This window comes from Peromyscus leucopus, chromosome 8b, assembly GCF_004664715.2.
Source record: "Peromyscus leucopus breed LL Stock chromosome 8b, UCI_PerLeu_2.1, whole genome shotgun sequence".
NCBI lineage: Eukaryota > Metazoa > Chordata > Mammalia > Rodentia > Cricetidae > Peromyscus > Peromyscus leucopus.
In genome coordinates, this window is record NC_051086.1 from 68276534 (window position 1) to 68300744 (window position 24211).

Sequence of the window (24211 nt, forward strand, 5' to 3'; positions counted from 1 at the left end):
AGATTGTCTTGGGATGCACTAACTTATATGAAATCTTGTCTGACAGAGGTAGACAGTGGGACAATCATCAGGAGCTCCTTTCTTCCTCCATTGTTGTGACATCAGCATAAGAACTCATCTTCTTCAAGCCCCTGCTTCCTGACCATCCCTTCTGCCCCTCAGGTCCTAGCTGGACTCCTGCACCTTGGCAATGTCCATTTCGCTGACTCGGAAGATGAAGCCCAGCCCTGCCAACTGATGGATGGAACCAAGGGTGAGAGACAAGGATGCGGGGAATGTGCCTGGCAGGAAAGTGACTAGTGTTGCTGAGGTGTGGTGGGAAATTGCAGGGTGAACTTTTCCATCTGGCACCCTTGGATTAACCATCTGCTGTAGGGCCTGCGATGGGTCATTTACTCCTCGGCCTCTGGTGAAGCCAACGCTGTTGTCTCCATCTTACAGTGAGAAAGTTAGTCAGGTGGTTAGGAAGTAATTTGTCCAGTTGTAACACTGGCTTCAAGTCCTGCCTCTGCCACGTAAGGAGGCCTGTGCAAGCCTCTTCACCCATCAGGACCTGTGTTTCCTCCATCCACTCAGTTCCAATGGAGGGTGTTTGCCTAAGGAGGACTCTCCTCTCCCAGTCTCTGTCAGGACCTCAGCCTCGCTGCTGCAGCTCTCAGAGGACATGCTGCTGGAGACCATGCAGATTCGAACCATCAAGGCAGGCAAGCAGCAGCAGGTGTTTCGGAAGCCATGCTCCCGAGCTGAGTGTGACACCCGAAGAGACTGTCTGGCCAAACTGATCTATGCACGGTGAGCCATTTACTCTGGGCCTTCACTTCCCACTGGGTTCTTAACCTGTCTGAGGTCGGACTAAACACTTGTTAGGCAGTAGATGGAGGCCCAAGATGGAGGTACTGAATAAAGCAGACCAGTTTGCTGGGACTTAAGGAGATGGCAGGGCATAGCTCCCAGGTTTGCCCTAAACGCTACCTGTATTGAATGGAGAAGTTGCCACATTCCTGACCTAGATTCAGCTTGTTCAAGTACAAGAGCCTGCTTTGACCTTGGCCATAGGTGAGGAAAGCCTTCTCAGCTCTCTGTTGGCAAACAGGCCCCAAAGGGGATCTCCACCTTTACAGTTCCAATTCAGACTGTTGAGTGGTGATAGGCTCCTTGTCTCCTGTACCCTGGTTCCTGCGGTCATTCACCTGGGGAGTTGGAGACAGCAGTGGAGCCAGAAGCTCAGAGTCAGTGTCAGCCAAGCATGCAGCAGGCAAGGCAGCACAGCAGGGAAGGGGGCCTGAGCTTGCTGGGACATGACACATGGTCAAGGGTTATCTCATCTTGAGTTCTGAGAACCTTCGAGTACCTTGTAGAAGCTGTCAGGGGCTCAGAATGCCCTGAGATTATCGGTGACCGCTGTATATTTGTGTGCATGTGAGATCTTGGACAAACCTGTTCAGAGCCAAGAATCTGAGGTCTGCCTGAGCCCATGGCAACGAGAGACAGAGATACTACTGCCTCAAAGCAGGTTTTAGGTCAAAAGTTGGGAGATTTTTGTTTTGGGGGTGTTATTTTGAGACAGGGTCTCACTATCAGTGCTGTGACTAAAGGTGTGCGCTACTACACCCAGCAGTCAAAAGATTTCTAATCCTTTGCTACATTTACTGCAAAATGAAGAGTTACAGATAGAATGAGCTTCTAGCCATAGGCCATTTTACACACGAAGCAGTCATGTTACACTAGTTCATTCATTTTAATATCTTGCATGAGTGTTTGAACCCCTGTTGTTGCTAAATAAATAAATAAATAAAGTGGGTCTGAATTAAGCCGTTTGCAGAGTAATTACTTAAGGAGAAACTGAGGTAACCCCAGCACTCTTTTGGCTGAAGCAGTGGTTGCTGGTTCCATCCCAGAGTCTTCTTGTAGACTGTTTCCAGAACTGGGTAGGAGAAGGCGGTGTGTAGGAAAGAAGGCCCTCAACAGTGTCGTGCTTGGTGCCTCCTTGTATAGAAGTTTCATTTTCTATGGGCTAGTGACAGTTCAGAGTTCTTGTGACTTGGGACCACTTGTTTGGGATTGAGTAGGATCTGCAGCTCCTTAAGCCTTTTTCAGGGGAATTCAATGCACTCAGCTCCTTACTAGCCTAACTAGGACCTGCCAGTGGTCTCTTCTAGTCACAGCATCAGCTGGTGATGGGACTCATGACTAATGCAGACCCAGGAGCTGCACCGTGCTATCCTGTGCTGTCTTGTATGAGGACAGGTCAGGGCCATGTATACCTGGAAATGTATATGCCCAGAGCCTGCCTCTGCAGTGGGTCAAGATTGCATAGGCTGGGCGGTGGTGGTGCACGCCTTTAATCCCAGCACTGGGGAGGCAGAGGCAGGCGGATCTACAGAGTGAGTTCTAGGACAGCCAGGGCTGTTACACCTAGAAAACCTGTCTCAAAAAAAAAAAAAAAAAAAAAAAAAAAAAGATTGCATAAGCCAGAAACAAGAGGTTGGCCTTTGGCCTGGTAGGTTCAGAACCCAGGGCCTTCTAGCATGCAGCATCCTTCCTGGAGAGCAGTTTCCCCACATCCCACTCTTTCCCATCAACAGGCTGTTCGACTGGCTGGTATCCGTGATCAACAGCAGCATCTGTGCAGACTCCAGCTCATGGACTGCCTTCATAGGTAGCAAGGCTCACCCTGCCAGGAGCCTCCTGGGTGGAGGGAGGATCCCTGGGTCACCTGTGTGCCTCTGAGCAGCTCCTTTCTCTTCTCGGCTGGTGTCCTCATCCATCCATCCAGGAGTCTGGTGATTTGATTGCCCACATATGACATGTCCATGGCTCTCCAGACAGACCACTTTATGCCATGTCCCTGATGGTCCTTTTTCTCCCAGAGACTTAGCTCCAACCTCAGAAGGACAGTCAGAGCTGGATGGGGAGACGCAGTTGAGATCAGCGTTGTTGTGATCTTGGGAGAGGAAGTAAAGCCTAGGGGTGCCAACACAGTTTGCTTAAAGAGGGGCATCAGCTAGGCTGGTGAGATCAAGGTCCTCTGAACTTGGTTGTTTCAGAGAACATTTCCTGGTATCACACAAAAAATGGGACCTGATATCCTCAAGGAGGAGCCTATTGGGGCCAAGGTTTCAGACTCAAGAGTGTACTGATGCCTGGGCTGCCCTTCGTTCAGATTTTTGGCTTTCTGCCTGCTCTGACGTGGTATGGGGTGGGGGAAGAGGTCCTGGGTTCTACCCTGGGTCGGTGATGGGAGCAGGCGATCACTCCACCTCATCCCAAGGCCGTAGCAAGTGAGGCCTCAGCAAGGGTCCAGCCACTGGGGCCCCTGGAGTTGTCGTCTCTACCGTAGCCTGTGGTAGCCCCATGGTCTCTCTGTCTTCGAAGGTCTGCTAGACGTGTATGGGTTTGAGTCATTCCCTGACAACAGTCTGGAGCAGCTGTGCATCAACTATGCCAATGAGAAGCTGCAGCAGCACTTCGTGGCTCACTACCTGAGGGCGCAGCAGGTGAGGCGCGGGCCAGACAGGTCCTCCTTCCGGGTCCTCCGCCTCTTCCTAACTCCGCCCAGTCATGACAGGCACCTTTGTTCCTTGTCTTACGAAGTGATAAGTAATAACTGTGTAAGAAAGTGTTTTGTTCCTTCCTTAATGCTCTTCTGGAACTTGCTTTCTCCCACTGCGCCCCACCCCGCTCCTAGGAGGAATACGCAGTTGAGGGCCTGGAGTGGTCATTCGTCAACTACCAGGACAACCAGACCTGTTTAGATCTGCTCGAGGGGAGCCCCATCAGCATCTGCTCCCTCATAAATGAGGTAGGGGAGGTTCAGCTAGCGGGCCAAGCAGCAGAGTTGGTCCCCGGGCTTTTCTGGTGCTTTGGTGACTGTTTTGTGTGCCCTTTAGTCCGTCTCCCTCCCACACGTGCAAATCAGCGTGCTAATCCCTGTGCCCTCCCCCCGGAGTGGCTGTTGTTGTGCCTGTGTTACAGCTCCGCTGCCCCGGGGGCCCTACAGCGAGGACGGTGACGATGTGGTAAGACCTCGTCACTGTCATGACCGCCCGCTCCCACCCCACAGGAATGCCGCCTTAACCGGCCGAGCAGTGCCGCGCAGCTGCAGACGCGCATCGAGAGGGCGCTGGCAGGCCAGCCCCGCCTGGGCCATAGTAAGCTCAGCCGGGAGCCCAGCTTCGTGGTCCTGCACTTCGCAGGACCCGTGCGCTACCACACGGAAGGCCTGGTGGAAAAGAACAAGGTGCGCCTGGGCCGTAGCATGTGGGTCCTGGGTAAGAAAGCTGGGTCACTGCTGCACGCACAAAGCAGTTCCTAACTGGCATCCTCTCTCCTAAGTCTCCTCAAAATCCGGGCTCACCCTCTTGAGCCCTGCCTGAGACCTTTGCTAATCCATCCTGACTTGCTGGAAGTGGCCTGTGTCTCTGTGCCTTCCAAGAAGCCTCGTGCTTGGGTAGGGGTGCCAGAGCAGTGGCCAGCACTGGGAAGCAGCTCACCTGCCTGCCACCCTTGCCCTTTCCCGACAGGACCCTGTTCCCCCTGAGCTGACTGGGCTCCTGCAGCAGTCCCAAGACCCTCTGCTCATGATGCTATTCCCTGCTAACCCTGAAGAGAAGACCCAGGAGGATTCGTCTGGCCAGAGCAGGGCTCCTGCGTTGACTGTGGTGTCCAAGTTCAAGGTGGGTCTGGTGGTGCTGATATGAAGTGCTCAGTTCACTCCAATTGTCTGTTGAGCACCCCTCAGGATTGGGGCTGTTCACTAGGGTCAGCAGTGTGCCATGCAGGAATGGCCCTGGTCTCTTCCAGTTTATGCTTGAAGACCGTAGGAAACAGACGACACACGGGATATGACAGGATGGGGGCTCTCACCCCGGCCAGTGGGGCAGTCACAGAAGAGTAGCACTTTCTATGGAGCTCTGCCTGCCCTGTTCAAACCGTGTGTTGGCTTGCCCATACTACCACTTCCCTGGGCGCTACCTGCTTCCTTTCTGCTCACCTTCCTGGGATCTCTTGACCACTGCCCTTCAACAACTTGGTCACCCACCCTGCCCCTTTTTTATTTGTCCCTGCTCATATGTTAACCCCCACTTTACCATGGCTTGAGGGGGCCCCCTGGGAAACCCAGGTTTATTGTCTGAGGAGTGTGCTCCAGCCACAGCATCGGACACTGCTGACTACCTGCACAGCGTGTGTGTCATCAGGCTGAGCTGTGACACAAGGCGACTGTCTGAGTCACATCTCTGGCACATCGGAGAACAGCAGGAGTGCTGTGCAGCTGTTCTGTAGGAAAGAAGTGGGCAGAGAGGACAGGGACAAGCCCCAGACCAGAGGGTCGCCAGTGAGAGCCACTGGTCCCCAGGCATCCCTGGGGAAGGGTGAGAAGTAATGGGTGGTTAAACTCTGCTTTGCACATGTTCTTTAAAAACCTCCAAGCCACCTGGTGGCGGTGGTGGCGCACACCTCTAGTCCCAGCACTCGGGAGGCAGAGCCAGGCGAATCTCTGTGAGTTTGAGGCCAGCCTGATCTACAATGCAAGTTCTAGGACAGCCAGGGCTGTTACACAGAGTCCCGGGATGGGGGAGGGGAATTTCCAGTAGTGCCCAGGGCATATGTGGGTCCTGTTCTCAAGGCTGGGAGGGCCACCAAGGACATAATCTACTCACTAATCAGAATTCAGCTTATGACCCGGAGCTGCCCCAATCCTGCCTTACCCCAGATTTCTCCATCTGCAGGCCTCACTGGAACAGCTCCTTCAGGTCCTACATAGCACAACACCCCACTACATTCGCTGTATCAAGCCCAACAGCCAGAATCAGCCACAGACCTTCCTCCAGGAAGAGGTAACTAACCCTGAGTTACAGCTGCCTGGCATCAAACCCCATCTGGCAAGGCCTAAGGGGAGAGCATCTCCAGATGGAGTGATCACAGGCAGGTGTGAGGCTGGGCATGACATTAAGGAGGGCTTGTTTCCCTGCTCTGCCTGGGCGAGCATGTGTCGTGTGCCTTGCCAAGGTGGCACGTGGGGACTCTAGAACATCTTGCTCCCTGCTCACCTATCCTATCTCTGACAAGAGACTGAACCTGCTCGGGACAATGGGTGTTTTGTGATTTAACATCTCTTTACAGTCTATGCGGTACAGCTATCTCTGGATTGTTAATCTCATTTTCTAGTTTACACAAAATCATTCCTCAAGGTTTCAGGTTCTGAGTGGGTATAGATGATGTGTGAGTGCTGGACCGCACTGAAGAATGTCCAACAGTCACCTGGTAAATGTGGCTGTGTAGCCAGGATGACTTGGCTGTGTGGTAAAGTTCTGGGTTCAAATCAAGTAAGAATCTTCACAGTGTAACCTTCCTTGCTTGAGCGGCTCTGAAGGCGGAAGAGAATAAATAGTTCTGCATTGTGAAGTGGTATCAGCCCTGGACAGGACAGAGACAGCCAGGACCGTTGCAGACCTTAGCTATAGCAGGAGCCAGGTACCAGACAGGGCCCTTGTGGCTCCCCCAGGACCTCTCCTAGCAGGGAGATCTTCAGCCCCCTTGGTTTCTCATGGTCCCATGGAGACAGACATCTCTGTCAGCCAACCCTGCCTGTCACTGAAGGTCATGACCAGAGATGTGCAAAGGAAATAGCTTTTCTAGCTTCTAGATGTGCAAAAGAAATAGCTTTTCTAGCTTGCTCTGTCTCCCCACCGTTGCAGGTCCTGAGTCAGTTGGAGGCCTGTGGCCTTGTAGAGACCATCCACATCAGTGCTGCTGGCTTTCCCATCCGGTAAGTAAGCCACACTGCGGTAGGGCCAGAGCTGGGTGGCACTCAGAACTTGGGCCAGACAGAGGGAGGTAGGGCTGAGGAGAACTGTCTGTGGCAGTCCAGCTGTGCAAGCACACACTTCCACAGATAACACACACACACACACAAGTGCTAGGAAAGAAACAGAATTTGTTGTAATGTGTGATCTGGTTATCAGTGCAGGCCCAGAGAAAAGGGAAGGGCCAGCCTGGGAGGACTTAGAACAGAGGGCAACCATAATGCTGTCAGGAAGTGAGACACCAAGGGACTGGGCCACAGACAACAGGGAATGTACGGAGCCGGACACAGCTGGCCGTGTAAAGCCTCGACTGTTTGCCCTGGCGTGAGGAGGAAGTGGAGAGTTCTTGCACTGCTCACTGGAGGTTGGATACAGGATACAGGCTTAGGACAGAAGGGAGATGGGTGGTGTTTCGGGTGTCTAGGAGGCAGGATTAGCTGAGGAAACTGGGGAGCAATGTGGCAGACTGAGATCTATAGCTCACGGTGAAAAGAGAACCGGATGGTTTGCAGGGTCAGGTGAGGGCTCCGGGAGGAGTCACCTCCAGGCTGTAGACGTCACTGCTGTCTTCTGGGGCAGATGGTTGAATCAGGACAGTGTACCAAAAGGACTAGTCTGGGGGAGGCCGCACTTGGAGTGTGAGGGAGAAGGAAGGTGAGAGTCAGGAGTTCTCCTGTGGCTTTGTCAGATTTGAGGAGTTTTAGAGACAAGCCTCAGAGTTTTAAGAGCTGCACAGGTACATGGTGTCCTTCCTCGGTGGCTTTGAGCACCCGACAGCCAGCAAGGAGATGTGCCACACCACATGAAGTCAGTTCTCCCCTCCCACCACATGGGTCTTGAGGATGGAACTCTTTGGGTTGTCAGGCTTGGTGACAGGCACCTGTGTCTGCTGAGCCATTGCTGGCCCCGGGCTCGATTTTCAATGGTGTCTGCAGGCTTCCCCCTGAGTGGCCCTTGGCCTCTCTAGAACACACCCTCCTCCATTCAGTGGGGATGGTAGGGAGCACTGGCCTTGAGCCCCAGCTAGACACCTGGCTCACGGTCATTCTCTTTTGCCTGCTTTGGTTTCCAGGGTCTCTCACCAGAACTTTGTGGAACGTTATAAATTGCTGAGAAGGCTCCGACCTCACACGTCCTCTGGCCTCTGGGGCCTGTGTTCTGCCAAAGGGCCCACCGGTGAGTGGGGCCCATTTTCTGTCATTTGTTCAGCCATTGGTTACTGAGGACTTAGGTGAACCTCCTCAGCGGTGAGGGTACAGTGTGGGGACAAACCCCCGCTTACGATGGTGGAGAAGGACAGAGAGCTCAGCCTGACTCCAGGGGCGATGTGGACATGGGAAAACCTTTTAGAGGAGGTAGTGTGTGGGTATAAACTGGGTTAGCCAGTTGACAACCGCTGCACATGACAGGTAATGGGACAAAAGCTTCCGAGCACAAGACAGACGTAGATGTGACAGGTAAGGCTAGGGTGCCAGGTGGGCACTAATCAAGAAACATGGACTTCATTCCCTGGGTAGATGAGAGGGCCCCTTCAGGGGAGAGAACCAGTGTTCCATCTACCTCATGCTCTCCTCCACTCTATGGGGTTTGTGGAAGGTTTTGGGGGTGAGGCCGTAGAGCCACCCAAGGAGAAGCCAGAGCTGTGGGCAGCTGAGTAACAAGTGGGCAAAACCGGTCAGTAGGCATGGCTCCATACAGATACAGAGGGAGACAAAAACATGGGACGAGCGGGCAGAAGGGAAAGCTGGGGAATCTGGACCAGCCCTGCATGGCCAGCTTGAGCTCCAGGTCGTAGGAGGCATCAAAGGGGAGACATGTACAGAGCACTTGGGCAAAAGTCTAGCCTTGTGGGCACAGTGTAGCTGTCCATACTAAGGATGTGTTGGGGCTGGAGAGATGGCTCAGTGGTTAAGAACACTGGCTGCTCTCTACCAGAGGACCTGAGTTCAGTTCCCAGCACCCACATGGTGCCTCACAACCACCTAGAATGAGATCTGGTTGCCCTCTTCTGGCCTGCAGGGACACATGCAGGCAGAACACTGTACATAATTGAAAAAAAGAATGGGGGGATGCAGAGGCTCAGGGGCAGGTGGAGGGACAGACACGGGGACTAGGGCAGACGGCAGCCCAAGCACGGCTGCGCCCGCCCCCCTCTGGCCCCCCAGCCAGCTCTTTCTGCTGGAGTTGTGCCACTCTCCTCCTCCTCTTCCTCCTCCTCCTCCTCCTCCTCCTCCTCTTTCTCCTCTCCATGGTTTGCTCTCCTGTCTCTCTTACCAACAAGCACTCTGGGCCCCGGTCCGTTCTGTGGATGTCTCTCTTCTCTCGTCTCCTGCATCTGCTTTGGTGGCTTCTGGCTCCAGAGAGGCGCTGGGCCGCTAACTGTGGTCAGAGCCCTCAGGTAACCCTCCCACACAGGGGCAGCCCAGCAAGCTTGGGAGGGCTTTCCCACAACTGGGTAGAGCTTCCTTTTCTCCATGTGGCTGACTGTAAGGGGTAAGGGCTGGGGCTGAGGGAGTGGCCAGGGAGACATGGTGCAGTGGGACCTTCAGAACACCCCCAAACAGCCAGGACTGCGAGGGACATCGGGACCACCTCTACAAACGACTAGATCCGGAACAGAAGAGGCTTAGAGAGCTGTAGGGAGATCAGTCTCTTCAGGCTACAGAGGCGTGTGGGAACAAGCAGGCACTGAAGAAGCCTTTCTCCCACCCCAGAGCAGCCTCTATGTGCCAAGGAGGCCACACTGCAGCCTCTACTACAGGACATTCTCCATGCTCTGCCAGCTTTAATTGAGACAGCGCGCACTCCGGGTGACCCAGCCGAGACCACACAAGTCCCACTGTACTGTGGCAGGACAAAGATCTTCATGACTGACTCCATGGTAAAGTGGCTGGGGGACGAGCCTACAGGCGCCCGCGGCAAGTGAGACCATCCTCGGGGTAGGGGGGAGAGGGGCCAGGGACCTCACTGGGCTCCTCTTCTCTCAGCTAGAGCTTCTGGAATGTGGGCGTGCCCAGATGCTGGAGCAGTGTGCCCGCTGCATCCAGTGTGGCTGGAGGCGACACCGACTCCAAAAGCAGGAGAAACAGAGGCGGGCCGCGGTGCTCCTTCAGGCAGGTAGGTGGGACCCAGCCACCTGCTGGTGAGGCCGGTAACATATGACAGGCGTGACTAACACAGTCCTGACAAGCCGATTTTGAAAATGAAAATAATTTGTCTTTTTTCAGTGCCATGAATTAAACCCAGGGCTTTACTCATGCTAGGCAAGTGCTATACCATGGAGTTACATGCCCACACAAGCCAAAATACATTTATAAGGCACAGATAGGGGTTGGGGATTTAGCTCAGTGGTAGAGCTGGGTTTGGTCCTCAGCTCTTGGTCGGGTGTCTGTGTATGTGTGTGTGTGTGTGTGTGTGTGTGTGAGAATCACCATGTGGGTGCCGGTAACCAAATCTGGGTGCCCTGCAAGAGCAGTTTAACCACTGAGCCATCTTTCTAGGAGTGACTTTTTTTTTTTTTTTGGTTTAACGAGACAGGGTTTCTCTGTGTACTTTTGGTGCCTGTCCTGGAACTTGCTCTGTAGCCCAGGCTGGCCTCGAACTCACAGAAATCCACCTGCCTTTGCCTCCTGAGTGCTGGAATTAAAGGTGTGTGCCATCACAGCCCAGCTCAGGAGTGACTCTTAAGCCCCATTTTGCCTTATGTATTGACATAGTGCATCACTGGAAAACAGGTCTCACATTTCCACATCAACCCCGGTATTGGCCACATGACTGACAGCTCTAATACTGGTCTTGCTGTCTCTGCTGTTTCCTTAGCTGTTCGGTCCTGGCTAACCCGGAAGCACATCAGAAGGCTACACACGGCCGCCACGGTCATCAAGCGTGCATGGCATAGGTGGAGAGTGAGTATGGCCGGAGGCCAGGGTGGGCAGTACTGGAGATTGGGCTCCAGACAGGCCTGAGGGACTGTCTCTGGCACTGCGGCACGGTGTGCTGGCAGGCAGGCCATGCAGCCTCTAAGCCGTGTGTCCCCCTGGATGGTGAGGTGGACAGAGGCAGCTCCAGTCCAGGGCGGCTGTGGAAGTAATGTGGAATGAGCGACTCTAGGGACAAACTGCCAACAGAATTGCACTTTCTTCACGCTCTGCCACGTGGAGCCATTTAGTCGGCACCGCAGCCAAGGCTTCAGTTTACCTGTCAAGCCGATGTTTCCAGCGGGAGTGCTGCCAAGAGCCCGGAAGATGGCTCAGCAGGTAGAGGGGTTTGCTGCCGAGCCTCACCAACTGAGTTTGAGCCCAAGGACCCTTGTGGTAGGAACAAACTCTCAAAAGCGTCTTCTGACCGCCACAAGCATACCCTGGCGTGCTCGTGCCCACACACATGCATAAAACATGCATGCGCACAAAAGTAAATGACTTGTTTGGTTTTTCGGGGCATGGTTTCTCTGTGTAGCCCTGGCTATCCTGGAACTTGATTGACAGACCAGGCTGGCCTCGAACTCAGAGATCCGCCTGCCTCTGCCTCCCTATTGCTGGGATTAAAAGTGTGCACCACCACTGCCTAGCTATTTTATTTTTTTAAAGAGGGCTAAATCTTGACCACTCAAGATCAATCCTCAGAATGTATAAGTTGTCCTGACTTCAGCATCTCCACGATAGCATACCTCCATGTAGAATAAATGAATGCCAAAGTAAATTCTTTTAGAAAGAAGGCTGGACAAACCTAAAGCTATAAAAGACTGTTTTCTCTTTAAGATCAGAATGGCCTGTCTTGCCTCTAAAGAACTGGATGGTATGGAGGAGAAACCCATGCCTCAAGCTCCCAGCTCCCTGAGCTCCTCGCTGCCCGCAGCACATACTAAACTACTGGGGGCAATAATCCACCTCTGGCCCCTGGGACTGGTGCTCGCCAACTCAGCTGTGGGTGTGCGAGGCTTTCAGAGGAAACTGGTGGCCCATGCCTGCCTCCGGCTTCCCACGGGCAGCCCCAGCAACAAGTTCCAGACCCCACAACAAGATGAGGCTGGTATTACGTCCATCAGAGCACTGCCTCGGGTATGTTCTCGTTCTGTGACACCGTGGTCGTCCTCCCACAGCTCCAGGTTGTTCACTGAGAGCGGCAGTGAACAAAGCTTGCCCGTCTCTGGGGCTGGGGAGGTAGCATGAAGCCCTAACCTGCTGAGTAAGCCAAAATCTACAGGTGTGGATTTCTGCCATTGTTTCAACTAAAAAACAGGATCTTCAGAGCCCTTCATAACTGCTTCTAAGCATTTTGCTTGAGTGTTTGGCTCTTCCTCAGTTAGGCATGCCCCTCAGCCCTGTCTCCTCTACCAGATGGTGGCTGTAAGGAATTAAAGAGTGGTATAGTTAACTGTTGGACGTTGGTCCCACTTGTAAGCAATGAGTGTGGCCATAACTTGTCACCTGAAATGACGCTGCATTCGGCAGTTTCCTCAAATTCTATTACTTGGCTAATATATGGCAGGTCCTGTGTGTTCTTTATGCCACCTGTCTCACTGGGAAGCAGACCCCACAGCCTGGTCTCAGCTCAGCCCCTACCCTGGATAACCTTGGTGATGGTACATGATCTCAGAACCTCCACTGTTCTCCTCTGTAAGTCTGGGTTAATACCCAGCCTGGTACAAGGGACCAGAGGACAGAAATGGAGTCAACAAGATGCTACATAATCTGTACAAAATCTCCATGAAATTGACAAGGGGTAAAGAGAGCTGTTCTGATCTTCCTTCCTACGATTTCCTGTCACGGTGGGTGGATGTGACATTGTATTCCTGGTTTCTCTTTGGGGTGTCTTTGGGCCCTGCCACTCATAGTGCACCTCTTTCTCCCTAGGGCTCGATAAAGTTTCACTGCAGGAAGTCTCCACTTCAGTACGCTGACATCTGCCCTGAACCTTCAGACTCTAGTGTTACTGGTTTTAATCAGATTCTGCTAGAAAGACACAGGCCAGTCCAAGTGTGACTCTTCTGCCCCCACCTGCCTACGTGATCTTTAGTGCCTTTGTTCCACGAGGCCTTTTCCTGCCAGCTGCCTTGCCAAAGACATCTGATCAATTGCCAAGCTATTCCCACAGGACTCCACTGCACGTGCAAGCAGCAGCAGTTCCCGTCTGTGAGCCAGGGCTTCTGGTCAGAGTGCCAGCCAGCCAGGACTGTGGCCTCAGCACTGGCAGGAACTGGGGGTGCTAGTTACCAAGCCAGGATTAGGGCCACTACGTCCCAGCTTACTGTCTTCAGGTTCAGCAGATGTGACTGTCAGTCCAGAATGTTGTCCCTACAGCAGGATACATACTGGGTCATCCACAAGCACTTTAAAAGGGCCAAATCACCATGAAATTGGCTCTAGAATTTTGGCTCGGGAAAAACTTACATATATAGTTCATTAAGGAACAATACTATTTAATAAATTGATTTATTTAATGTTACCAAGAACAATGAACAATACAGTGTACAACAGAATCACATCTTAAATTTATTCAGTAACACTATCAATTTTTAATTCAAATGGATAAACTTGGTATTTAAGATTTACATCTGAACTGTACCAGAAATAAATTTAAAACTACCACATAAATGTAAATAGCCTTTTCCCTTTATTTTTAATGTATGTGTGAGTTTTGCCTGCCTGTATGGCTGTGTACCACATGTTTACAGTACCTTCAGAGGCCAGAAGAAGGGGGTCAGGTCAGATCCTCTGGAACTGTAACTACAATTGTTCGCAGTCATGTGGGTACTGGAGATTGGTCCTCTGGAGGAGCTGAGCCATCACTCCAGGGCTACAAGTTTCCTCTCCATAAAGGCTCTGCACCTTGAGTATCCCCAACTTGTCTGAAGCAAGCCGTGTGATGAAGACCTACATGTCCTACAGCAGCCTTGGAGACAACCTCCTCCTGGGAGGAGCAGTGGGCAGCTTGAGCATAGAGCACGTTCAGTTTTAAGAATCCCTGTTGTGGGAAGGCTCCACGATTCCTAAACAACAGTCCGCAAACTCCACAAACAAGGGCTCCTGCATGCAGGCTTTCATGAGCTGTGCCTTGTCGTCACCCTGGTCCAGGTTAACCATCAGCTGTCTCAGGTGTGGGTTGAGCAGTAAGCTTCTTAGAGTTGCAGATTCACCTTAAAAATCAAATCAATGCCAGCTTTTAAGTTCAAGGGGAACCCAGGGCAGAGGCTAAAAGCTAAGTGTTTCCAGTTGATCAACTATGAAGGGCTTGTAAGTCCTCAACCACTATGCTGTTGCCCCCATGTCCTCAGGCTATACAACCAACCACACATTTAAACCATTCAACAAATGCCTTTAATCCCAGCACTTAAGAGACAGAGGCAGACAGATGTCTTTGAGTTCAAGACCAGTCTGGTCTACAGGGCGAGTTCTAGGACAACCAGGGCCACACAGAAACCTTGTCTCAAAAAACAAAAACAAACCAACTTTTAACATCTGTACCAAATGTGAACTTTTTTCCTCATCATAACTACACATTGTTTGCATCAAATTAGGTTAGATGATTTAAAGTGCATCAGTTATATGTATTCCACCATTTTATAAAAGGGACTTGACCGTCGTTGAGAAACACATCCTAGAACCAAGCTGCCTTGAACATCAGATGACTACTCACAAATGAACTTTCAGAATACACGTGAACGAAGATCTGCGCTGGAAAGATGACTCAGCAGTTAAGAGTGCTTGCTATGCAAAGCATGAGGCCTGTGTTCCTGTCTCAGCACCCGCTTAAAGGCCAAGCATGGTCCTAGGCCCACCTGTGACCCAACACTGAGCAAGACAGGCAGGCTCACTGATTTGTGAGCTGCCAGCCTAGCCAAGGTGTGCGCTCCGGGCTCAATGAGGACTCGACCTCAAAGGAATAGGGTCGAGAATGATGGGGACTCAATGCCTCCTCTAGCCTGTGTGCACACACACACACAAGTGAGATTAGCACCAATAACACAAGTCTTACTACAAGCACCAAAGGAGCGGTGCTGCAAAAACGTGCCTGACTAAGCTAGAGAGAGACGGCTCAGTGGTTAAGAACACTTACTGCTCTTTAAGAGGACCCAAGTTCACAGGGTGGTAGTGGCGCACAAGCCTTTATAAATCCCAGCACTTGGGAGGCAGAGGCAGGCGGATCTCTATGAGTTCTAGGCCAGCCTGGTCTACAGAGTGAATTCCAGGACAGCTAGTGCTAGACAGAGAAAGCCTGTCTTGAAAAAACAGGGGGGGGGGGGGGTGCGGCCCACGGGGAAGGACCCAAGTTCATTCCCAGCACCCAATCAGGCAGCCTACAACCACCTGTACTCCAGCTCCAGGAGGACGTGGCGACTCTGCTGTGTGAGCGTGAGCGGCACCCACACTGGTGCACACACCCGTAGACACATGCACATAATTAAAATGTGGTGAGCACTAGCCTCTCCCTGGTGATTACCCAGTCTATGACTAGACCAGAAAGTGAGCATGGAAGACAGGTGACAGTGTCTGCCCCACAGGCTGCTGTAAGAGGTACAAATCACTACCATCAAATGTGACTAGGTAGTAAAATTACTAGTCAGACCAAGGCACTACGGGAAGCCAGGAAAGTACCTAATCTGGGCCTGAAGGTGGAGAAAGGCTTAGGTAAGCAGAGAAAATGAACTACATTTTTAAAGCAAAATTATGCCGACCTGCAAAATCTGTAGGATTCCAACAGAACACCTGGCATGTGCAAGATGGGAGATTTGCTGACGGAATCCTATGGCTGGACAGGAAAGACCCTGCACAGCACATTACAGAGTAATCTTACAAACAAGTAGGGGAAGGAGCGATGGCTCAGCGGTTAAGAGCACTGGCTGCTCTTCCAGAGGTCCTGAGTTCAACTCCCAACAGCCACATGGTGGCTCACAACTGTCTGTAATGGGATCTAATGCCCACTTCTGGCCTGCAGGCACACGAGCAGAATAGAGCACTCATACACATACACACACACACCACACAAAACAACAACAAAAAAAAAAAAAAAAAAAAAAAAAAAAAACCCTGTGATTATGCCAGACCCACCCAGGAGAAAGAAAAAACAAACAAACAAACAAGCAAGCAACCTTAGAAACAAGAGATAGAGGCAGGCAGAACTGAGTCTGAGGCCAGCTCGGTCACCAAATTCCAAGCCAGCCAGAAACATGATGCGATGTCCTAAACCCCATTTATGTACACATGGAGGTCCACCCTGGGGTCTTCCTCCACTGCAGTTGCCCCCCCCCCCAGACAGGCTCTATGTAGCCGTGGCTGGGAGTGCTGGGATTCAAGTTCACCCCACCACACTCGGCTTCCTCCTCATTTTCTTCATGCAGGGTCCTTTACCAATTCCCACAGATCGGCTGGGCTGGCCAACAAGACACTGGAATCCTCCTGCCTCTACCACCCTAGTGCCAGGGTTACAGCACTCAGCATGTTGCCTTGTTAAATAAGCAGAGATGCTGGAGATGAAAGTCAGGTCATAAATCCTACACAGTAAGCACTCAAGCCATCTCTCCAGCCCTAAAAAAAAAATTTTAAAAAATCCCATCTTAAAAACAGAGCTGGCAGAATGGTCCAGCAGGTAAAGATGCTTACCCACCAGGCCTGACGACCTGAGTTCTATACTAGTGACGAGACTTGTCCTCTGACCTCTATGTGTGCCTGCCGAGGAGGGCAGAGACGGCTCAGGGGTGACTTGCACTCGCTACTCTTGTGCAGGACCTGCTCAGTTCCCACACTGTGGTAAGTGGCTCACAACCACTGCAGAACTACAACTTCCGGGATCCAACGCCCTCTCCTGGCCTCCACCAGCCCCTGCACTAAGGTGCACAGAGATGTACACAATTTACAAGTAAATCTTTCAAGATAAAGAGGGGCAAGGGAGGTGGCTCTGCAGACTAGAAGAACCTGCTGTGCGGGCCTGGTGGCCTCCGTGTGATCCCCAGGACCCACAGTCAAAGGAGAGAAAGACCCCTGCAAAGTTGTCCTTGGAACCCCACTCAAGCCCACACTCCCACACATCATACACAACAGGACAGCGATTCTTCTGAGTGCGGAGATACTGCATCAGGAGGCAGAGACAGGAAGGTGGCATCAAGTCTGAGGCCAGTGTGGTTTACAGTGAGTGCTGGGCCAGCCAGGACTATACAGTAAGATTCTGGAGAGAGAGAGAGAGAGAGAGAGAGAGAGAGAGAGAGAGAGAGAGAGAGAGAGAGAGAGAGGAGAGAGAGAGGAGAGAGAGAGAGAGAGACAGACAGAGAGACAGACAGAGAGAGAGACAGAGAGAGGGAGACAGAGAGAGGGAGACAGAGAGAGAGACAGAGAGACAGACAGAGAGAGAGACAGAGAGAGAGAGAGATGCAGGGAGCAAGGAAGGGAGAGAAGGAGTGGGGAGGGAGGGAGAATGAGAGACCTGGTATGTTAGCTGCCTCAGGATTCCTGAGGTATCTCAGCTCCCTGCCAATACAGCTCAGAGACCCACCACCCACACCCTATACATAGGGAATGGTATTGTAACACTCCAAGTATGAGTCGTGCGGAGGGAATTCTGAGTGCTTGTGAGAAAATGGCCAAAAACAAGAGTTTTGTGATCTGTGTTTCTTCAGAAACTCGAAGTTGTTCTTGGAATGTGCTTTCATGACCCTCCCAGGTGTAACTTCGGATAACTCATTACAACTGACTAGGGCCTTATTTCTTATCTGCCTCTATGGAAAAACGTGCTTCTGCCTCCTGCAGCTTGTCTTTGCTTTGTACACTCTACGAAGGTGATTTTTTTTTTTTTTCCCTCGAGACAGGGTTTCTCTGTGTAGTTTTGGTGCCTGTCCTGGATCTCACTCTGTAGAAGCGAGAACTAACAGACACCCTCCTGGCTCTGCCTCCCAAGTGCTGGGATTAAAGGCGTGTGCCGCCGCCGCCACCGCCGCCGCCGCCGCCCAGGTGATTATTCTTAACACTCAGGGTATAAACTGTCTAATGTTATAAATGAAGTTGGCTATTGCATGAGACTTTGTTCCACCTCATTTTTAGGCTCCATTCTCCCGGGTTCCACTGCCGTTACAGCAGTAAACAAAACAGTTAACAAAAAACAAGCCCAGCCAAGACTTACCTAAGTTCTTTAAACTCTGCAGAGACACTCTGTCTTCTTCCTCATCACTGTTGAGGAAATCAGCTACAGACTCATCATCATCTGAGGAGTGCAGAGCATAACCAACTGGTCAGGACAGCCATGTTGACAACGTGTGTGCATGTGTGTGACAGTGAGGGGCACACCAGTAGTCACAGTCAAATAAAACGAACAGCCCGCTTTTCTGATTTCACAATTCAACACCCCCTCTTGCCGGGCATTGGTGGCACATGCCTTTAATCCCAGCACTCAGGAGGCAGAGCCAGGTGGATCTCTGTGAGTCCGGGACAGGCTCCAAAGCTACACAGAGAAACTCTGTCTCAAAAAAACCAAAAAAATAAAAATAAATAAAAGTAAATTAAGGGGAAAAAAAAAAAAAAACGCAAACACCCCGTCTTGCAGGACAGGGAAGGTAGCAGAATAGCAACTGTGCTCCACAAGTGTGTGATGGTTCATGTTTCCTGTGGTTTACAGGCGAGAAGTCTGGTTTTGCAGGGTTTTTTAAAATTTGTTTATCATACAATAATAAGTATTATTATTCATATTTTTTATTTATTATGTATATAGTGTTCTGCCTGCATGGATGCCTGCTGGCCAGAAGAGGGCACCAGATCTCATTACAGATGGTTGTGAGCTCCATGTGGTTGCTGGGAATTGAACTCAGGACCTCTGGTAAGAGCAAACAGTATGTTTAACCTCTGAGCCATCTCTCCAGCCCAGATTTGTGGGTTGTTTTTTTTTTTTTTTTTCTCTGTGCAATTTTGCTGCCTGTCCTGGATCTCGCTCTGTAGACCAGGCTGGCCTCGAACTAACAGAGATCCTCCTGGCTCTGCCTCCCGAGTGCTGGGATTAAAGGCGTGCGCCACCACCGCCACCGGGCCAGTTTTGTAGTTCTTAACACCCTACCTGCCCTGTCATGACTCCAGGCCTGTGATGGACCAGTGAATTAGACCCCGTACAACCCTGCCAAACACGACCCCCGCACAGAGATGCCCAGGCCCACACAGGACAAAAGGCCCATCCCCTTTCTGTGACCCCTTTGTGATACAAGAGGAGCAGCTTGCAGAGCCATGATCCTCAGGAGGCACTGTGGACAGATGACTACATGGACGCATGAACCAGGAGTGGAATGACAGCCCATTACTGCTCTAAACTCTAAGACTCCAGCAGTTCAAAGGAGGCCTCCCACGTGCGCCTACCAGGGCTCAACACAAACCCCAGGCCCCTGCCCCTTCCTGGAACCATGCTTCAGGATGCTCTCAGCACCACCGGTGACAACCTGTGACCCACCCTGACGCTAAAGCTGCCACTCCAAGCCCATCCTTCTGCACCCTGCCCATCCGCCTCTCTCCTCTCCTTTCCGCGTACTGTCTTTGAAATCCCTCTATCTTTGAAATCCCTCGTCGCTTGCTCGTTGAAATCGACCGCCTCACCTTTGTTTTCCTCAGGCTCTGTATTCACAGGAGCCACTGTTCTTCTGTTCTCAACAGGACGGATTTCCGGGTTGCACTGCTCTGAGAGAGACACAAATTTCAGGCATACACAAACACAACCTCTCCGTGCCAGCGGCAAGGCTGCAGCTCCCCCTCAAGCCGGGGAGAGGCATCTGTACGAGGTAGAGATGGAGAGGGAGGGCAGGTCACATGGAGCGATGAGCCAAAGAAAACCCTGGGTAATTCTGAGTCCGGCAGACGGGCTGTAGAAGCTGTAGGTGCCCCCACCCTAACTTCACAGGACTTTCCCCAGGATTAATGGAGGCAGTGACTTCCACAGCATCACATTTTCTCAGCAGTTTCACGCATGCTACCGTGTGCAACGAGGGATACAGATGACTCCCACATCTGTTAGTCATGGAAGACACTACAGAGATGGATGAGGTAAGAAGGGTCTGGCCTGAGGCCTCCTGAGGAAGCCCAGAGACTTAAAGGAGAAAGCTTTGGCAGGCAGAGGAGGAGCGTTTTTGGAAGGGAGAGAGAGGTCTGTGCCTGGGATGGGGGAAAACAGAGTAACAAAGACACAGAGACCAGGCTGCATGTGCACCAGTGCCTCTGGAGGCCAGAGGGAGTCAGGGCCCCTGAAGTGGAGTTACAGGTGTTTGGGAACCCCAAACATGCGTGCTGCGAGCCAAACTCAGGTCGCCTGGAAGAGCGCCAAGCGCACTTAACTGTTCAACCATCCCTCCAGTCCTAGAACTTTTTTTTGTTGTTGTTGTTGTTGTTTTTGTTTTTCGAAACAGGGTTTCTCTGTATAGCTTTGCGCCTTTCCTGGAACTCGCTTTGGAGACCAGGCTGGCCTCGAACTCACAGAGATCCACCTGCCTCTGCCTCCCAAGTGCTGGGATTAAAGATGTGCACCACCACTGCCCGGCTGTAGAACTTTTTTTTAATTGCAAACAAAATAGACCAAAAATAAATAAATAAATAAATAAAAAAGTTAAGAGTTCCAGGGCAGCCAGGGTTACACAGAGATACCTGTCTTGAAAAACAAAACATTGTTAAATTCTTGTTAGAAATAATTGAGGCCACACGCATGCTGCCAACGAGACCCAGAGCCTCGTGCATGCTAGGCAAATGCTACTGATGACCAAAAGTTCCCGCTGATTTTTTGGGGGGAGGGCTGTGGGTTTTTGTTTTTTGTTTATCTTTTTCAAGACAAGATAATAAGTACTCTGTGTAGTACTGGCTCTCCTGGAACCAGGCTGTCCTCGAACTCAGAGATCCAATTGCCTCTGCTTCCTCAATGCTGATATTAAAAACGGAAAAATCTAAACCAGGTGGGATGACACACCTGTAAACCCAGCCCTAGAGGGATCTAGGGCAGGAAGACAGAGAATTAAGTAAATCCAGGGTCAGCCTGGAATACATAAGACCCTATTACCAAAAAAGGGGGGGGGGGCGGTATTTGTAGATGTATATGCACAAGTAAATACTTATACTGTACACAAAGTGTGCTCACATTATACACATAACTTACCAGGTGTCAGCCTTTCTCAGTCTCAATATGAAGCCAAACTGGCCTGAAACTTGTAGGGATCCTCCTGCCTCAGCCTCCCCCACGCTGGAGTTACAAGTCTGCACCATCACCTCCAAATGACCCCCACCCACTACCCCCATTTAACGGTTTTGTTTTTATTTGTGCATATATGCAGCAGTGCACAGGTGCCGCTGAGGCCAGACAGGAGCATCAGGTACCCTGGTAATGGACCTACAGGTTGCCTAAATAGTAGGTGGGTGCTAGGAACCAAACTCAGATCTAGAAAAGCAACAAGAGGCTCTTAATGGCAAAGCCGTCTCTCCATCTCCAGGTTTTTTCTCAATAGGTCAGTAACTTGTCTTAGCCAGACCTGGTGGCACAGGTCTGTACTCCTATAATCCTAGCATTTGGGGTAGAGAAGGCAAGATCATGGTAAGTTTGAGGGCATCCTGGACAATATAAAAAAAAAAAAAAAAAAAAAGGACCTGTCTCAAAATACCACACACAGGCCGGGCGGTGGTGGCGCACGCCTTTAATCCCAGCACTCGGGAGGCAGAGGCAGGCGGATCTCTGTGAGTTCGAGGCCAGCCTGGTCTACCAAGTGAGTTCCAGGAAAGGCGCAAAGCTACACAGAGAAACCCTGTCTCGAAAAACAAAAAAAAAAAAAAAAAAAAATACCACACACAGAAAAAGAAAACGTCTCTTTGTAAACAATAAACAACCGTTATTTTAAAGACAGAAACGCTGCTGGTTAATCCACCTCGGCCAGGCAGCTTCCGCAATAGCAAAGAGCTACAATAGAATGCTGGGGGGGGGGGGCACGACAGCTAGGGCTGACTTTTTTCCAACAAAGCAGTTAACCTGCTTTGGTTTGAGACAGGATCTCAGTCTGTAGCCCAGGCTGGCCTTGACCTCATGGGAATCCTGCTTCGGGCTCCTGTGTACTAGGATTACCGGTCATGGGGCCCTGTCGAGTGCAAGGAAGGGCCGAGGGCTGCGACCGCGGTCAAGGGTCTTCCTTACCTTTGTGCTTCTGGAAACAAGTGACCGAGCAGCTGTAACAAGAAAGACAGGCGCCGTCAGCCCTGGCGGCCGCAACACGCCCCTCTGGCCGGCAGCCCCCGGCCGCAGAACGAGCCTCCCGCCCGCCCGCAGCCCGGGCCTCCCTCCTGGCCCGGTGCTCGCGCTCCCCAAGCCCCATGAGCCCCGGCTTACTAGGGCACGCGGCAAACCGGGCAGCGGTATTTCGGCTTCTCCAAACAGATGACGCAGACCACAGTTTTGCAGTTCAGCGACGCCATGGCTCCCCGAAGACCCCACGCTGCAAGCCCTGCTCTCCCTTTTACCCAAGCAAGGACCAATCACAGCGCTCCGCACTTCTTGGCAGGCAAAAGCAGTGGCTTGATCCTGTTCACTCTTCCAGGCCTCACAAGTAGAGAGTCGATACATTCGATAGCCATTTAAGCAAGTGCCTCCGAGTTTTCTCAAGCCATGGAACTCAGGAACCTTCTGACTCTCCATCCATAGCGTTGCCATCACAAGTGTGCCCCGCCACGCCCAGTCAAAGACATTCTTTTTAAGTTATATGTTTACGTGTGCGCCTGTGTCAGTAAGTGCCATTGCCCTGAGAGGCCAGAAAAGGACGTCAGATCCCCTGGAGCTAGAGACAGGCAGTTTTGAACCACCTACCTACTGTGGGTATTGGGAACTGAACTCGGATTCTCTGGCACAGCAGCAAGTGCTCCTTCTTCCAGCCCAGAAGTCTTGAGGTTGGGCCGCTGGCAAATGTTTATTGAACTTCGGCTGTGAGTCCTACAATGTCCAGATACTGGGGGATGGTTAGAAAACGGTCTCTTCCCTAGGAGCATAGGGCTTGTAGTGAAGACAGAAGAGAGAAAGGACAAAGGACGCGAGACTCGTTTTTAGGGTCAAGCCCTGTATTTGCATGACTCTGAGAATGAGTGTTCTTTAACTATCGCCCTACCATCCCCCACCCCAGGTTCATCTCAGTTCACTCCACTACCAGCTGTGGCAGGGTAGACTGACCACAGAGCAGATCAGTGGCCTCTAGGCTAATGAGTCAGGATAGATGGGCTATGATTGGTCTCGAAGGCCACACTAGACTTTAGGTATAAACAGTGTCATGGTTGTTTGTTTTGTTTTTTGAGACAGGGTCCTGGCTGGCCTTGAACTCACAGAGATCTACCAGTCTCTGCCTATCAAGTGTGGAATTAAAGGTGTGTGTCATCACACTCTGCTCAAAGTCCTATTTTTTTATGAACCTTGCTCCTCCTTGAAGCTCTGAGTTTGGCCAAACCTAACCTCTGCTCCCAGGACCTTAAATCATGCTCCTCCCAAATGCCTTCTCTTTTATGTTGTCTGTTCAGTCTCTAGGGTCCCTTTGTTTGTTTGTTTGGTTTTTTTGAGACAGGGTTTCTCTGTGTAACAGCCCTGGCTGTCATGGAACTCACTCTGTAGACCAGACTAGCCTCAAATTCACAGAGATCCACCTGCCTCTGCCTCCCAAATGTTGGGATTAAAGGTGTGCACCACCACTGCCCAGCTTTTAGGGTTCTTTTTTTTTTTTTTAATAATGGTGCCCACGAGCGTCTGAGCTTGCTGAGACATGTTGTTTGTTTTTTGCTCTTTGGGGGGGGGGGGCACTGCCCAGCTCCCAAATAAATCACACATGGAGGCATATTCTTAATTATTAATGGCCGGCCTTAGCTTGGCTTAGTTTCTAGCCAGCTTTTCTTAACTTTAAATTCCCCTCTACCTTTTGCCTCTGGACTTTTCCCATTCTCTTGCTTCTGTGAATCTTACTCTGACTCCATGGCTTGCTGTGTAACTGGGTAGCTGACCACTGGAGTCCTCCTCCTCCTCTGGCTCCTTCTTCACTCCTCCACCTCTCTTCTCCCTCCTCCCAGATTTCTCCTTCTATTTACCCTCTTTGCCTGCCAGCCCCGCCTATTTCTCTCTCCTGCCTCGCTATTGGCTGCTCAGCTCTTCATTAGACCATCAGGTGTTTTAGCCAGGCACAGTAACACAGCTTCACGGAGTTAAACAAATGCAACATAGACAAAAGGAACATACCTTAAAATAATATTCCACAGAGATGATCTGCTACAACATAGGTGATGCCTGGAGTCCTGACTCTTGCTCCCTGCGTGTGTGTCTTAGAGGCTTGGTTGCCGCCGCCGAGACCTTTCATCAATTAGAGTGGATGCCCAGGCCTGAGTTCTTCAGCTATTGAGAGTCAAAAGGAAAGGATACATAACAGGATTTGTACTCCGTAGCTGGCAAAA

General features: G+C 51.3%; 2 protein-coding genes across 4 annotated transcripts in view; one reads left to right on the plus strand and one right to left on the minus strand.

Moving 5' to 3' along the window:
• The window catches only part of Myo19 (myosin XIX), a 32373-nt gene extending 18978 nt beyond the window's left edge, over positions 1 to 13395 (plus strand). For 2 of the 3 annotated variants that reach the window (XM_028890552.2, XM_028890554.2), the window contains 15 exons: positions 163 to 253; positions 621 to 792; positions 2586 to 2659; positions 3376 to 3497; positions 3689 to 3802; positions 4064 to 4240; positions 4524 to 4676; positions 5730 to 5837; positions 6699 to 6769; positions 7879 to 7982; positions 9521 to 9687; positions 9794 to 9923; positions 10626 to 10711; positions 11564 to 11863; positions 12659 to 13395. In XM_028890552.2, coding sequence (XP_028746385.1) covers positions 163 to 253; positions 621 to 792; positions 2586 to 2659; positions 3376 to 3497; positions 3689 to 3802; positions 4064 to 4240; positions 4524 to 4676; positions 5730 to 5837; positions 6699 to 6769; positions 7879 to 7982; positions 9521 to 9687; positions 9794 to 9923; positions 10626 to 10711; positions 11564 to 11863; positions 12659 to 12787 — 1998 coding nt within the window. In that variant the 3' untranslated portion in view covers positions 12788 to 13395. Of the gene's footprint in view, positions 1 to 162; positions 254 to 620; positions 793 to 2585; positions 2660 to 3375; positions 3498 to 3688; positions 3803 to 4063; positions 4241 to 4523; positions 4677 to 5729; positions 5838 to 6698; positions 6770 to 7878; positions 7983 to 9087; positions 9205 to 9520; positions 9688 to 9793; positions 9924 to 10625; positions 10712 to 11563; positions 11864 to 12658 lie in introns of those variants that run through there. The other variant, XM_037201480.1, reaches the window with a different exon arrangement.
• Positions 13228 to 22572, minus strand: Znhit3 (zinc finger HIT-type containing 3). Its single transcript, XM_028890564.2, has 5 exons — positions 22122 to 22572; positions 21930 to 21961; positions 19367 to 19447; positions 17916 to 17996; positions 13228 to 13941 (listed from the first exon to the last, which is right to left on the minus strand). The coding sequence occupies exons 1-5, from the start codon at positions 22205 to 22207 to the stop codon at positions 13760 to 13762; spliced, it is 462 nt and encodes a 153-aa protein (XP_028746397.1). The 5' UTR covers positions 22208 to 22572; the 3' UTR covers positions 13228 to 13759.
• Positions 22573 to 24211: the final 1639 nt, after the last annotated feature.